The following is a 16,086-nucleotide window of genomic DNA, read 5'->3' as shown; positions in this document are numbered from 1 at the left end:
CACAGGCTCGCGGATGCTTTCAGCATATGCCGTGTTTAAATTTTATCTATATTTTATGCAACTCTGCTCCAAATGAAGAAGTGTAACTCCCACAGTATTTCCCATTCTTCTCTACTTCACATTGCCCAGATATTTTGCTGATGTTTTCATGTTTCAAGCAGGAGCCCCCTCCAGACACAGTCAGCAAGGAGATGTTTGTGGATAATAAATTCAGTTATAGTGGTTCATGACAGGCAGTTTCTTGATAGTCTGAGTCAAGGTATTTCATATTTCTGTGACAGCTGCCTTATTTTAGCTGGAATATGATGCTCTGTTGGTTAATGCTTTGTTCTAGTAATTCAGTTTTCCATCTTAAATCACTGTAGGTAAAGTACATTTACATATCATGCTAATGGCTAGTTTGATAATGACTTAATTAAGCCATCAGACAACAATGAGTTCTAAATGAAGCAAATTATTGAGCTGCTGCTTTCATGAGCAACTGGAGAAAAACAATATTTTAACTTTTTCTGTAATGAAATATTCCTGCTATCGAGCATTGTAACTCAATTTGTGAGCCATGACCCCTCCTAAAGCGTGGTTATCACTCGGATTAATAAAGAGCCAATTTGTGTTGCAGCTCCGTCACTTGGGAAATGATGAGGTTCACATCGTGTGGTCTGAGCACACCCGCAACTACCGCAGGGGCATCATCCCCACTGACTTCGGGGACGTCCTCATCGTCATCTACCCCATGAAGAATCACATGTTCTTCATAGAGATCATGAAGAAACCCGAGGTATGTTTTGGGTACTTTGTTGGGTCTGTTGTGTTGTGCAAGTGAGTAGCAGTTCTGTTGCTTAAATAAAGCTCAGTGATTTAGAGTCTGGGGGTTATTTTTTCCCTAGCCAATACAAAATCAGTTTGTCAATCTCAGGTGAWGGATAAACTGAGCAGTGAGCTTACTTTAAACCTAGAATTACTGATGGTGATCAAAGTGAGTCATCATTCATTTTATATCCATACTTAGCACTTAGAGAAATATTTGAGAATTCTCAACCCACAGAAGTTACTGGGCAAAGAACAGTATTTAAACCATTGTGAAATTCCTCTGTGGCACTGAAAGCAAACCAGTCATGATTTCAGTTCCTCTCGTGGTGTTGGATCACCCTCTATGCGAGGTCACTGCTGTACACACGGTACCATGAAGAAGCTCACACTTCTGTGGAACTGTCACTGTCACCTGACTTGGTGGGATGATGTAGGCATTGGACATCCTGTCATCAAGCAAACTATGGGCGATTCACAGCTGAGATCTTTTTTGGAAAAAATGCATTTTTTTGCAAAATGTCAGAGGTGTGTGTGTACATCTGTGCATGCGTATGAAAAAGCYACTTCAGTAAATGTTTGTCTGGTACATTATGGATTCAGAAATATGTGTAAAATATACTTTGTGAACATAATCAGTGTGAAAATACCATTTGGTTTATATGAGGGACAATATTTGTCCCAAGGAGTAAAATTGGCTGTGGTAAATGCCTCCATCATATCCCATATTTACCAGCTGTAGACAATATTTTTTGAGTTGTGAATGATGGGCTGTTAGATATTGACAACCAGTGGTTTGTCARTAGATATCTCAGACTTGAAAATTTTCTGATAGTGGGTTGGTTTCGTAGTTTGTTTTTTTACTCCTGGTGCAGAGCTCTGCAATTTACTTTTTGAGCTTTTAATGTTCCATCAGGGAAATGAGAATTTAGCATTAGCAACACGCTTGAGACTTCTCTGGAGCAGTGGAGAAAAGCTGTGTCATGTTACATATTAGTCAAAACTACCCGACGGGCAGCCAGAATAAGAGCTAACTGGAAATTTAGTGTTATCCCTACATTTAAAGTACAAACCATTACAATGTAATAAAATTAATCCAGACATTTCCAGGGCAAGTGTGGCTGACCTTTTGTTCACCAGCTACTGACCCCAGGGTGAATGAAAGAGGCTTGCAGAGAGAAATGTCTGTTGTTTGGCTTCAGTCCCTGGTATTTAAATTGCATTCCCTAATCGAATGAAAAGGCTGTCCTCTCTATCAGGTTACAGAATCCATGGCAACATTTGGCCTTTTATATCCATAATGTTAGCCTTTTTGTTTGCAGCCAAGTAGAGACACCTGGAGCAATGTTAACATTAACCGCTTTAGCATTAATAGCTTCATTATAGAAGAATTTCTGATCAGATAGCTGTTACTTTTGTTATGTTGCTTCAGCTTGTATTGTTTTCATTTTTGATCTCCCTGCTTGGCAACCGGGCAATGATTTGCAAATTTTTTTTGTCTTGATTAATTAAGCAATATAATTATCAGGAACCGTGCTGCAGTCTTTGCCCRACAAAGCTTCGGAGGGAAGACAATAGTAAGTCTGTTAGTGTGAATGCATTCCACGCGTCACAGATGCACGAGGATATTGGGAACAATGAGAGGAAAAGCTGCCTGTGAGAGGGGACAAAGCATGCCAGGCAGGCTCCGCACTGCACATACCGCCAGGGACATGCTGCGGGTTCCCTGGGACACAGATGCCTCGTTAGATTGCAGCTCGTCATCAGAGATTAATTCTCAGCCATTTGGTACAATAATTTACCCATTCCCCACTCTTTTAACTAGTGCTGCTTGCTGTCTTTGTGCTTGGAAGGTTTATTTAACCTTGCCTACTTTTACTGCAGGCAACAGAAATAATGATTTTTCTGTTGGAAATTGGAACGAAGCAGGTGTTTGCAGTGGGCTGAATATTAATTTTTGCTTCATGGATAACTTGCAATGACATTTGGAGTAGTCGCAGAAGGGGATCGTTCCCTCCATTTTTTTTTTCAATTGATTCCTGTCAAAGCAGACTGTTTTTTGTAGCCATCAAAGMCCTGTTTTCCTGGGTTGGGTGTTCAGTGCTGGGTTCAGAGCGGAGCCAAGAAGGGAACGCACCCTCTGCGTTCCGCTGGCCTCCCCGCCCCCCGGACCCTCGTTAGGGCAGAGCCCCTGTGCAGATGGAAGCTGACGAGATGCAGCTCCATTGACTTTAATGACCCTCGGCGAGGCCGCTGGATCTGCTCGGGAATGAATAATTCCGAGCTTTGTGTCCGCGCGGTCCGGCTGTGCGGCGCTCGGATCGTGGCGGGCTCTGGAGCCCTCAGCTCCACCACTGCTCTCCGTGTCTAGGATACACACACCTTGTCCATGGTTTAATCTGTAAATTCCATAGTGCAGTCATAAGAAAGTCTGCCCCACTCTGCAACTCCAGGTGGGTTTGAAACAGTGATGCAAGTCCTGTAAGCAAAACCTACTTGTTCAAAAAGCCTGGCAGGGAATTYCCCTGCCCCGGTAGCATCTGCTAATCTGACTTTACAAATCTGGTATTTGTGTGGTGGTATAATTTTAATACTAGTGTGTACTTAACCTTCTTATTTGTACTTATTTGTACTTCTGCATTCTTTTCTCCCACTGTCAATGTTTCTAGAGAGAGCATGGAATAAAAATTTCACTTAAAAATGTTACAGCCTAAASAGGAAAAACATGATGCTCTGTATGTTATCATTTTGGTGGCATGGATTTTCCTCTGTCCCCTTTCCTTCCAACTGCCTGGATAGTAATGCCAGCAGTAAATAAAATTAAACCGAAGGCAAAACCACTATGGAAAAATTTTACACTTTTTGGTTTTTTGGGGGGTGGGTAATTATTGTAAGTAAAGGAATGACAGAATAAGTGTGTGCAGAGACAGCTGTCATTTGCAGATGTTACATTAAACCCAAATTTCTTCTGTAATTCATTGCCACTTCTAATTAGAGGAATTCCCTAGATGCAGGGGATTTATATTATTCCCTTTGTCCATTTATTGAATGACTGTCACAGTCACCCACAAGCAGTTGGAGAAGAATAATAGAGGGTATTTATTTATGTGATAAGCCTCTGTACAGATGGAAAAAATCCATAGCTTAAATATTGATAATTGCTGCTGGCTTCTGTCTAGGGCTTTAGTTGGGGGTTGGGCTTTTTTCATTTTGAGTCTGTGAAAGGGAAATGAGTTTGAGTACTTGTAAGTACTAAAAGTTATGTATTTAAACTTAAAAATCTGCATTTGACAGGCTCAGGTCTGTTTTGTGTCTGCAATTCTGGACATGGCTTTACTTTTAGAAAGCCTCTCATGTACATAATGTGGCCTTTATCAGCAGAGCCTTAGGTCACCAGAGGACATCATASAGGGGTTTCCTCTGGAGGTGGCCCTGAAGGGGCAGTGTTTGGGCACCTTGACCTGCTGGGCTGAGCCCATTTGTGCCTGTCCTGACTCTGTGTTCTGCACCTCAGAAGGGCCCTGCTCTGCTGTCTCCTCTGCCTTCCACACCCCTCCTTATCTTTGGCCAGCTCAAGTCTTTTTTCTCTTCTATGATGTCCATGGAAGGAGTTTATAGAGGATTATTTGAAGTAAATACATCTTTGCAAAACCTCCTACCAATGTTGGATTCAGCCAGTGAATAAGGGTTTCCTGTTGGGATCCCAGATGGAAAACAGCTCTTCATATCTACTGCCAAKAGCATATTGATTGCAAATTCATAGATGGACTCAGTTCTTATGTGTACCAAGCTYGTGCTTACTTAGCAGAATGTTCTGAGACATGTGTGTCTGTGCAGTGTGCTGAGCGTAGTCATGGGGGATTTCAACACTCACCAGCTTGGGATGAATGTCACACTGCAAGTTTCAGTGTGGGAAACACTGTGGTCATGCTGTTTTATGGCAAAATGCTGTACCAGTGTCCTGTGGTGGTTCTGAAGCCTGTTTTTCTATTTTGGGATGCCCAGGTGCCATTTTTCGGTCCTCTCTTCGATGGCGCCATCGTGACTGCAAAGCTGCTGCCGAGCCTGATCTGTGCCACGTGCATCAATGCCAGCAGAGCCGTCAAGTCCCTCATCCCACTCTACCAGAGCTTGTATCCTTTCTCCATGGGGCAAGGTTCCCTTTGGTAGGGTTCTCACTTGGACTGTCCTCCTGCAGAGAGGTAGGCTGGGATGAAAATCCTTCCTGTTTGATTTTATTGGCAAAGGTCAGAGCTTTCTTCATGTCCAGCTCGATGTTTTCAGTGAGTCACACCCAGCTGCCATCTGGTGTTTTAAAAAYGAAATGGTAACATCACAGGAGTCTCTCACCAGTCTCTCACCAGTGGGCCTGGACTTASCACTGGTGCTTTGAACTGTGAGTAATGGTAATTCCCTGTTTTCTTTCACACTACGGAAGTTACRGACTGTAYGTCAGGCTGCTACCCAGAGCTCAGTCATGGTCTTATCCTGTTCAAAGTAATATTCTAATTAACTTGACTTGGACTCATTGCATTTATAAGAGAGATGGGGTTTGTCCTCAGATACAGGTGTTTCAGATCCCAAATACCAGTTTAATTCCAGCCACGCTTGTGTCTGGGCATTTTCAGAACCTGTTTTTSAGCAGTGGCTGGAAGATAACTGGAGGATGCGCTTGTCTGGGACATGAGTTGTGACATTTCTTGGGTGCTACACAGACCTGCAGTGTTTGCAGTGATTTGCACCCATTCTGCAATTTTTCTCATAATACCTTCATCCACTTTATTGCTTGTTTTGCTAATCACATCACTTTCCTCAGGACAAACACTCACTGCACTTTGCTTTCTCTGAGGAGCTTTTGATTTGAGTATTTTTCTAATCATATGGCTTTGAGAAAGAGTTTGTGAAATGTTTTGATCTTTGAAAGAATATTGATGAATTAATTTGAGAAGCACTTTTTTAAAACACAGAATACCCTTGAATTACTGGTTGGGGTTTTTTTAAAGGCTAAATTTTATCCAGTATACTTTGCAAGAGTGATCAGAAATTAAAAGCAGCATTGTGGTTAAATAGATTTGTATGCTATTATTGGAATTGCTCACTGTAAAGCAAAGGCAGTTGGTGGTGGTTGTGCAAACTGTGGCAATGCCTGACAGGTGAGTCAAGACTTGCTGTATTTTCTTCTGTTTCTTGAGAGAAATCTAACAAATTCCTAAAATTGTTCTGTGCAGAATTTAGCTTAATCTGTCTGCTTCTCAGCCGRTGTTTAATACTAAAATGACAGTGTAGTAAAATTGGCGTAAGTAGCAGCAGTTAGAAGAATGAAGCTATCCCAGCCCCTCACTCCCAGCTGGAGTCCTCCCATTCCTGACCCTCTCAGCTTTTGGCATTGAGCATTTTGTGAGTGAACAGCACTCACCAGCTGGCCATACTCGTGCCTTCCAAGGGGGTCTCTCTGAGGGTCCCAGCATGTCCCTGGGGTGGCAGAGCAGCACAGACATCACAACACAGGGCACTGCTCTGCACAGGTTTGAGGCAGCATCTGTCCCCACATTCTTTTCTGCCTTTTTTGCGTCTGCTTTTGCACCAGTGCAGTCTGTAGTGAATCAACTGCCACTTGTCTGTCTGATAAATGAAAGTGAATTCAGAAACTCCTGAAATGGGACAAAGGGGATGTGGTGGGCAGATCCCATAGGGATGATAACTGAAGCAGGAGAGAAAGCTATCCATAACTCATTCTGTAGGTAATGAAGACTCTGAAATACWTTAAAGCCAGCAACTGGAATGTGAGTGTGTAGATGTGTAAAGGTGATATTTGAACCTTCCCAATGCAGCTCCCAAAGGGTGAKTGACTCAGGTCCAGTGTTTGCTGTGCCAACTGCTGCGAGGAAGACRGGAGGGAAGCAGACCCAGCAATGCAAACAGTAAATGAAAGTGCCTTTATCAGACTGGAGATGGAAATAACTCAAAAAATGTCAGTGGGAGAGAGAAATAAAAAGCAATGATGCCAGCAAAGCAAGGGATGATATTTGGCACAAACTACACAGAACTGTAATTGGGATGGGGGCTGAAGGCTGGAGTGAGGCAGAGCTGAGAATGATTTGCAGCTTCTCTTTGGTACATGGGTCACGTTAAAAGGTGACATCCCTGCTAAGGGTCAGTAGCTAAAGGTATTTTGACTCCAGAGTGATTAGAAACAGATTGAATACTTCATCTGGTGTCAATAGTTCAGCAGTGATAAGGTGCTGTGTCCCAGGTGCTTGTGCTGGAGCAGTGGCAGGGTGTGAAGTACCTGCAGGATTCTGCTCCAGGTGGAGCAGAGCCCTCATCCTTGTTCCTGCCCTGCGWGGTGCAGAGGGCCAGGGTCGCGTGCTGGGGAGCCAGGGCAGCGTCTTGCCAGCAGTGACAGCTGAAGTCACTTGTTGGAAGTCTGTAAACTCCAGCTACAGCTGCACTTGTCAGGAGCTGTAAGGGAAGTGTAATCAGCCACAGAGATTAATTTGCATCTCAATTAGGAAAGAGTCAGGAGGAAGCTGTAGGGTCTGTTGCTGGAAGGTTGTGGAAGAAATCTCATCAGGCACAAAAGGCTCCCGACTTGGTGCTCCAGCGAGTGGAGGACAATATCCGAGTCTGGTTTCCATGGGGACTGGGACCGCAGAGCCGCGGGAGCATCTTGCTGCCCGCAGCCGCTTGGTCATGATGACACAAATTCCACTGTCGTGCCCAAATACAGTTTTCTGTTGGAAAGCTCTTTGAAAATGAAGAAGGTAACTATGGCAGACCACATCTGACTTCTTTTAATACCTTTTTTTATTTTTACGTTATGCTTTTGGTTTTAAGGAATTCATTAAGGCAAGAGATTCATTAAAAAACAATTAACTATATTTAAACTTCAGTTTAGAGTTGTTCTGGCTACAGGTTCTTTGTGTCCATCAAATGGCATGTGAGGGCATTGCGCAGGAGCCAGCCCCGGGTGGTGCATGCACAGCTCAGTTGTCTTTGGAACAGTGCTGGCTCTGTTGCTGTCGCAGTGCTTCCATGGGCGTGGATGATTGTACATCAGTTTATGTTCCAAATTCCCATTTTATTCCTTTTTGGTGCCACGGAGCACTGAGGCTGAGTGGCTGCAGCCCCTGCTAATTGGGACTCTTGCCATCCTTGAGTAACTGCTGAGCGTGAGGCAATGTGCTCCAGCAGCCTCTCCAGGCTGCTTTCTCAGGCAGTAACTGACTTTAAATGTGACTGGGGTTTACAGAAACTCTAAGTAATAAGGTGACTTAAATTTTATAAGAACATGAAATAACAATATTCAAGCTTACTACGATTGTTGTATTAAAAGGAAAATATATTTATGGAGGTTTTTGAGTGCATCCAAGCCTCCTTTTTATGTGCTGGGGAAAGGAAGGAACARCCCCTCTTACAAACCAATAATTATATGTCGTAACTAAGCAAGGGTCTATTCTGGTTGCAGCAATGCTGAATATTTAAAAAACTGGTAGGAGTGGGGCTGTAAAACTAYATCTTCTGAACTCTTCCAGCTTGTGCAAAACGAGCTGTGTGCTGGGAAGGATTTTTGAACGTTTGTATGATCTGGAGTGCCATGGCACTAGGCTGCAGCAGAGCTCCTCTCTCAAGACCTGGTTTTGTCTGTAAAGATAAATACTGGGGGCAACCAGGGTTTGGATTGAAATGTAACAGGACTGATTGGCAGCTGTCTAAGCTCACAGTTTCTAAACTCAGGTGCTAGTCAACCTTCAGASATGAAAATGTAACTAGTTTGGCAGGTGTCAGGTGCTCTGGTTGGCCCACAACTCAGTCCTGGTCCCCAAAAAGACTTTGGGATTTTGGGTATAGTGATGTCTGAACAAAAAAAACTCCTCTTAGAATGCCTGGGGAAATGCAATTCTCACTGCCCWGGTTATATTTCCAAATGGAGCCATTTCTTCTCTCCTTGATTTGAACTGGTTTAATTAAAAGGTTGTTTCAGTGTTATTTCTAGTATTTTACATCTATGGGTTTTTTCCCTCCACCATTGCAAATAACTCTCATACTCCCCCTCCTCCTTGGTCTTGCTAACTGAATTTAGAGAAAAGCAGGAAAAATCCCAACGTCTGAAATGTTACCTCAGCTTTGACTAGGTCTTTGTAAGCTGCTTTGGAGAGGGTGGAACATGTTCCTTGTGCCAGCACCAGCAGGCTTCTTCCCTGCGTTTTTCAGGGACTTCTGGTGGTCTTTAAATTATTTTTTTGTAGCAATTCAAGCTACATGTGTCTTCCTGTGAATGAATAAATAGGGATCTAGTTCTTGTTGGGCTTTATTAATACGTTGTTTATAAAATAATCTTTGTACACAATCTCACTTTTAGGATAAGTTAGTTTGTTCTTACGGATAGCGAAGGGGTTTGACCTCATTCTGCCTGTTGACTCYCACACTCCACTTTACTGTGACATGCAGTGCTGGAGGTGTCTGTGCATTGGAACAAGCACAGAGGAGCATGATGGAGATGAGGACTCTTTACATAATATCTGAGCACTGGATGTCACCATTTCCCTACTCACAATTTGCCCTCCTTTCTGTGGGCCAGAGGAAAACGCAGCCTTTCTGCTGAAGAAGTAATTTGATACACGAGTAACTCTTATGGATTTCTCCACTGTAATGACAGTGGTATGCTTGCTGAGCTGTGCCAGCCAACTGCTCGGTGGGGTACTGCCAAAACTCCATCTAAATACACAACACAAAAGGATACCCATAACTGTAATTCATTACATCTCATCCAGATACTGACATACTAATATATCCTAGATGTGTTAATATCTGGAACCAAGAAGATTAAGCAAAGAACATCAGCTTCAAATTCTGAATTAAATCCTTTTCTTGGCTTAAGCCAATTTCTGATTAACCTAATAGAGAATGCCTGATCTGCTTACCTGCTTTATCTGGGAAAGAAAGGTATTTGCTATGATGGACTTAATTGTGTGAATGGCTGTCAGATGTTCTGGAGGCTCATGTGGTGAGGACGCGTTGTGTGTCCCTTTCAGTATGTGTTTTGTGGCACTGGCCTTCGGAACTCTGCTGTGGGTACGAGGCAGTGTTTGATCGCACTGGGGAAATGAGATGGAAAGCCTGTTACTCCTTTTAGAGAGGGTTCACAGTTTGTCCCCTTTATTTCATTCCAAGAAGTTGTGCCCTCSAGCTATATTGATGTTGATAGAAATCGCTATGAAATTCTAAAGCACGTGTCACAGGAGCTGTGACAATTTATGTGACATGGCACCTGACGGTTTTCTGCCGAGCAGCCAGCCCTGACTCACAGGAGCACCTACCCGTGGCCAATGTCTGTGGGGAGCAGCAGGTCCCACTCGCTGCCCTTGGCAAGGAGTGCCCAGATCCAAGGGAGGCCGTGGATGGACCAGGGGCTGTGCAGGCAGGCGCTGGCAGCTCTTCCCTTCATCCTGCGCAGCTCCTGCCACAGCCGATCGATGGCTGGGCTGTCTGTCTCCTCTGCCTTCCCCCCTCACAGCCAGAACCTTCTCCAGGCAGCGATCGATGCCTCTAATCTGCTCCAGCCTGTAATAAGTCATGCGAGGCAAAGCTTTTAGGTGGCATTACATGGGATTGTGGAGGCGGCTCCTCAGCTCTCATTCATAGAGCTCTTCATGGACTCACAGAGAATCTACTGCGTCCCGCCGGTGCATATCTAAAGAGTATAAAATGCTTCTGCAGGTCTAAACTCCACATGCTGCTGTGCTGTGCAGACACAATGGGATCAGATTTTTCTGTTTTGTGTCCRTCCCTGAACCTGCTCGCAGTCCCTTGTTAGACACACAGCTTGTACCCGCATTGCTGGGGTGTCAGGGAGCAGCCAGGGAGGCTGCGTGCAAACAGTGCAGTTTATTTTTTCACTATAATATGACGCATCACTATCTTCCCTCAAGGCTGAAAGCTGTGAAGCTCACTGAGGGTTGCTGAGAGAGTCCTAGGCTGATTCTGTTGCAGGGTTTTAAACTTCTGCCCCTCCTGATGGTGATCTCTGGGCACCATCCATGCTCCTCATAGCACTAAATACACTGCAGCAGTTGTAGAGGCTCTTCTTTGTTGGCTTATATAATGGATAGTTCCAAAAACAAACCTGGAGTTAAGTGACATCAAGAATATAATGGGTTTTTTAATGAAAAGTGAATTTACTGTGTGATACAGAGTCAGGGGAAAAAAAACCAACAACAAAACATACTCAGCTTTGGCTTTTTAAAATACATGTGTACTAGTATGTGTGTACTAGTTGCAAACAACGGTCTTAGAACACACAGCCACGCCTCTTTAAACTTGCCAAAGACTGGAAGTCATGATCTTGCTGGAAATAGTGTATTGCATAAAGTGTTAAGCAGTAGGTTAGGTTGGGGTATGGGGAATTTGAATCCTAGCTCCCCTCTGCCATAGAGAAGGYACTGCTTCAAATAAAACACTTGTCTCTTTATTCCCTTTCTTCATCAGTAGTATTTATTTTGTGTTCATTGTGTTTTGTGTTTTGGCAGGAAAGTGGGTTTTATTATTTAAGTGCTGCTTTAAACCTGTGTCTTAGTGCTGAGTGAAACTTTGGTTGTGCAGAAAGGCTCCTTGCTCCTAGGATTGCTGGAAGCAGCGTGTGTCCAGCTTAAGTGTGTAGCACATGTATTTCAGTACTCAGAAGCCAAATGCAGTATTTCACTGGAGCACTGTGAGCAAGAGCTGAAGTGGGCGAGCGTGGACCCTGAGGTGTGTCCCTGACCCACGCAGGGGGTGCCTCATGGCATCACTCATGGAATACCCCAGCTGGTCAGGCTGACAGCAGCCAGGGCTTATTTGGCAGGGCCGATCTTATTTGGCAGGGCCGTTTGGGTGGTGTAATCCTGCCCTGCCACAACGCTTCCCGGGAGCCCGGGACAGGAGGATGCCTCCCCCGCACAGCCTGGAGGGGTACACTGTGTGGCACAGGGCTTTGTTTATGAGCAGGAAATACTCCTTTCACGGGAAGGTGTGAGGTACACAGAGGTTCAAACACCTGTCCCGCGGTGCTTAATGTTTTCTCCTGGGTTAGACAAAGAGCCTCCCACTTCTGTTTCATGACAGGCACTCATTCTTTGGTTCTCTGACAGAAGCAAAATTGGTATATTCCGATGACTAACAGGTCCTTCATCCCATCTTGTGGTGGTTCTCAGTGGTTTGCTGTTCTTTTTTACTTACACATTAAGACAAATTGAAGGGATTCACATTCTGTGTCTTTTCAAAGTAATTTTTCATTATTTTGCTGTGTCGTCGTTCCCCCTCCCCCCGCAAACTCTGAAGGGATTTGCGTAGCTAAAGCTCCGTTGTGTCTTTTGGAAACTTAAGTCTGAATTGCCGTTTGCACTCGGGACTTCCTCAGCTTGTTCTTGTTTGATTTTTGTCACAGGTCGGTAAAATAMCAGGTCGGTGAATAGCAAAACGAGTTGAGTTTTATGTGGCTGGGCTACGAGTCAGGCGGCGCTGGCATGAGCGGGGCTGCCGGAGGAGCGCCGCGGCCGCGCTCTGKCAGTGACAGAGGTGACATTTGCGGCGCACGGAGCGGGCGGCGGGCGCAGGGGCACGGGCCAAGCCCTCGGAAGGCTCCCGCGGGCCCCGGGGTCGCTCCCCCGGGCGCGGGGGCTTTGTGCGGCCCGGCCGCCTCATTAGCATGCCGGCCGGGCGAGCGGGGCTCTGCTGGCTTACCAGCTGTTCCTGCTGCTCCCGACAATGTCCGGCGGGCCGGGCTCGCCGCGCCGCCGCGGCCGCCGCCGCGCTCCGACAGCCTTTCCGCTGGGGATGCCCACGTGGCACCGCAGCGCCGGGCCGGCCCTCGCATGGCATATGGTGTCTGGATTCATACAAGATGCAAAACTATTCTGCCGCTAATGCACAATGACTCATAGCATTGCTAATTTTTCCAACAAAAGCCCACTTCCACACCCACACTTTTAACCCCTCAGGCTAAAAAGCCTCTTCTTTAGTTTCAAAGCCATGGAAATGTAAGGAGGTGGCTTCTGGATCAATATCTGAAACCCTATATTTATTTAAAGCATATGCACACTCTAACGCTTATTTTAAATTTCAGTAAAAGCTGGTTTGCAAATCTCTCCTCTAACATGCAGCAGGTTTTTTTTTGTTCCAAAGTGGATTCGTTGTCAAATGCTGGGATTTAATTTTTTTTTTTTAAGTTAACATATTAAAAAAAATTAGAAGTCACCATAGATAATAAAAAGTTGTTTTCATTTAAGAGGGAATCCAAGCATTGTAGCTAGTGGATCTTCAAGGATTATGTATTCCAGCATGAGTTCCCAAGCCACTTGGTGTAAGCAGCTTGTAATATTTGGGGATCTTTGCTATTTACTGGCTCTTCAGGGACAATAATAATGCACTTTCTAACTAGAGGGAGCCGCTGGTATCCCTGATGCTGATTCTTAACCTTCCAGTCTAATTCCTTTGTGCGGAAAGTACAGAGATCGTTTCGACGTTTTAATAAAATCAAGTTAAATTACCCCGAGTCATTTAGATTAAAAGGATGCGTCTCAATTCTTGCAGCGTAATCATCAAATTAAACTGCGAAATTCAGGGGAAACTAAAGCACATTCTGGTTGCTTTCTGTGGAATTATATAGGTCATGAAAAGGCTCGTTAGGAGGGAGTGAAAAGCCGGGGCTCGCGTACCGCTGTTCCGAGACAAAAAGCGTACGGGAGGTACGAGCGCAGGGCAGGAGCGGCGGCGCCGCAGGAAGCGCCCGCTCCCGCTCCCTCCGGCGCAACAAAGGAACAAAGGGACCTGTGACCAAGGACGGAGGTGGCCGAGCTCGGCGCTCGGGCTCCCCAGGAGCCACTTGTTACAGGGTTCCCCACGGGCAGTGCTGCAGCAGGTGAAGGCTCCTGCAGGGAGGGATTTAAAAAGTCCTGGTGTTGGAAAATCTTTCCTTGGGGATGGTCGGAGTGCTCCTGTGGGGCTGATGACTCCACAGCGGTCTGTGGTGGTCAGCTGGGATGCATCGTATCCTTGCCAGGGCCAAAGCCCARGTGCTGGCCTGGGAAAGGCAGTTTGCATTCAGCAAGGCTCTTCCCTTGCCCCAGAAACGGTGGTGGGAAGGCACAAAGGCTGCAGCAGAGYAGATGCACATGTGGGCATTTCCATGTGTACTTCCCCAGCCTTCCAGGCACTGGTTGTAACACAAACATGCAATTGCCAGTACAGGTTTGCATCATTTTTCAGACTTCTTTTTCTCTTTTGATAAAACCCTGACTTAAGTGTGTGGTTTCCATGAGCCATTCATGCTGAAATTACTTAACCAAAAGTTAAGGAGTAACTTTCTAAACAGGTAAAACCTTTGTAGGCTTAGATTTGAATTTTCTTCATGACTTYGTTTCTCTTATTGAAAAAGAGTGGCTGAGTTGAGTGTTGCCCATGCTTTGAGGAAGCAAGACAGATTCCTGACTCCCCTCCAGCCTGTGCAGCTGATACCAAAAGAAGGGAGGCACAGGAATTTTGTGCATCTTACGTAAAAGCTACTTTGGTGGGCAGCACCATAGTCTTACATCATTCTTTAGAGAGGAAAGGCTTCCCCTCTACCCACATGTGAAAAACTTTGAATATCTGGGGAAATAAACATGGTGACAGCAAGTAAGAGGAATAGGAGAAAGCTGCTTTTTGTAGCTGGTTTTCTGGCTGACATATTGAATTTGTATTTTTTTTTTTCTTCAGCATCATAATTCCGTGTGTATTTCCCAGTACAATTAACTGTCAGGGTTCTGATGTATAAACAGGAGCAGATGGCTTATAATGATTTCTTAAACCTAACGTTTAGCAACAGTCCACTGCATRTACAGTATTTTCTGTAAAACAATATCTCAGGTAACTTTCTGGGTTTTAATATTTCTCTAAATTTGCCTGGGCCAGGGTTTTTTTTTTTTTTTGAGAGCCTGTAACTGTAACTTGTGCTAAATATGACAGTGTGGATTATCTAACACCTTGCTAGCCTACAATTTGTGGCTGCCTTAACTAAAACAGGTCTTCCCCTGCCTGCCTTCCAGCTGGGCAGGGCAGTGATGTTCAGGGAGCAATTACTTCACTTAAAAATTTAATGTAACAAACTTGAGGTTAACTCAGCTTCTCAGTACTGCAAAATCTCAACACCAAAATGTGCCATGACAGTAAATCCGTTACAGTTTAGAAAAAGAGCTTAAGCTCCTAGGCCCTTTGCTTTTCTGTGATCCTGAAAGCTCTTTCCTGAACTTGTGCCATCCCTGTGACCCTGATTGGCTTCTTGGTTTTGAAAGGGGGCTTGTGAGGGCTGCGTTTTCCAGACTGGCACCATTTGGGCAGCACAAATGTGGCAGTGCAGAGGATGACAGAARCATATAGCACTTACTTTGGGGAATGAGCCCTGAAGATGATGCTCAGACACTCCACAGAGCATAAGTGAACAGGGCTGTGTACTGGGAATTTCTGTCTCCACCTCACCACCTTCCACTGTCAGCCTCTGTTGCAGCTGAGGAATTTGAGGCTCTGAAAATTCCATTTCCCACAGGCAGCTCCAGTGGTACGAAATGGAAGTGGTTGGGATTATTTTTCTGTCCTTAATTGTTAAATACAACTCCGTGTTATTTGAAGGTTTGGAGTTGCAGGAATAGCAGTTATGCCCACACATGCCAGTCTGGGCAATCCCCTGCCCTGAGCCCTCCGAGGGTTGGTCCAGCCCTGGGCTGTCAGAGGGACAGCACAGCCCTCACTGAGCCTGGCAGGAGAGAGGGATTRTTCCAATGCAGAACTGTTTTAATTCAGAAACCTTTTCTTTCTAGGCTTTTGCAGAGCCTGTTGGGTTTTGTGCTCCTATGTTTTATRACTTGTTGCCATGATAATTCAGCTCATCTTACAGGTTTCTCTAATTGTGATTGATGTGTAATCATTCATTTTATTGAACCTCATTAAGGTCTGTGAACCTCTGTCCCAACTTACAGTAATTAGAGCCCAGATAGCCATTCCATCTGTTCCCAAGCACTGGTTAATTAATGAACTTTTAACGTGTTCTTTGCCTTGTAAAAGCCCTCAGTATTCTCAAGTTGCTGAATAGGATTTGCATGCCAGCATTTCCGTTTGTTTTAAATGCCACAGCAACGTGCAGTTTGGAATCCCAAAAGTCAACACACAAAGTCCTGGGATCTCGGAAAGCAAAGTGGAGAGATTTTACTTTCTGTTCCCACTTTGTTCATCAATTACAGTATCTGTGAAACTGGGGTTTGCAAACAA

General features: G+C 44.8%; 1 protein-coding gene across 2 annotated transcripts in view; it reads left to right on the top strand.

The window, feature by feature from the left end:
* The window catches only part of RALGAPA2 (Ral GTPase activating protein catalytic subunit alpha 2), a 92,715-nt gene that overhangs the window by 52,239 nt on the left and 24,390 nt on the right, over nucleotides 1-16,086 (top strand). For both annotated transcript variants that reach the window (XM_057381674.1, XM_057381666.1), the window contains exons 36-37: nucleotides 620-778; nucleotides 4,813-4,940. In XM_057381674.1, the coding sequence (XP_057237657.1) occupies nucleotides 620-778; nucleotides 4,813-4,940 (287 nt within the window). The remainder of the gene's footprint in view (nucleotides 1-619; nucleotides 779-4,812; nucleotides 4,941-16,086) is intronic.

This window comes from Malurus melanocephalus, unplaced genomic scaffold (genome assembly GCF_030028575.1).
Source record: "Malurus melanocephalus ecotype Western Australia unplaced genomic scaffold, MMel_1.1 scaffold_13, whole genome shotgun sequence".
NCBI classification, from domain to species: Eukaryota; Metazoa; Chordata; class Aves; order Passeriformes; family Maluridae; genus Malurus; species Malurus melanocephalus.
Note: the sequence above shows the minus strand (reverse complement) of the source record. Positions and strands in the feature narration are given on the sequence as shown.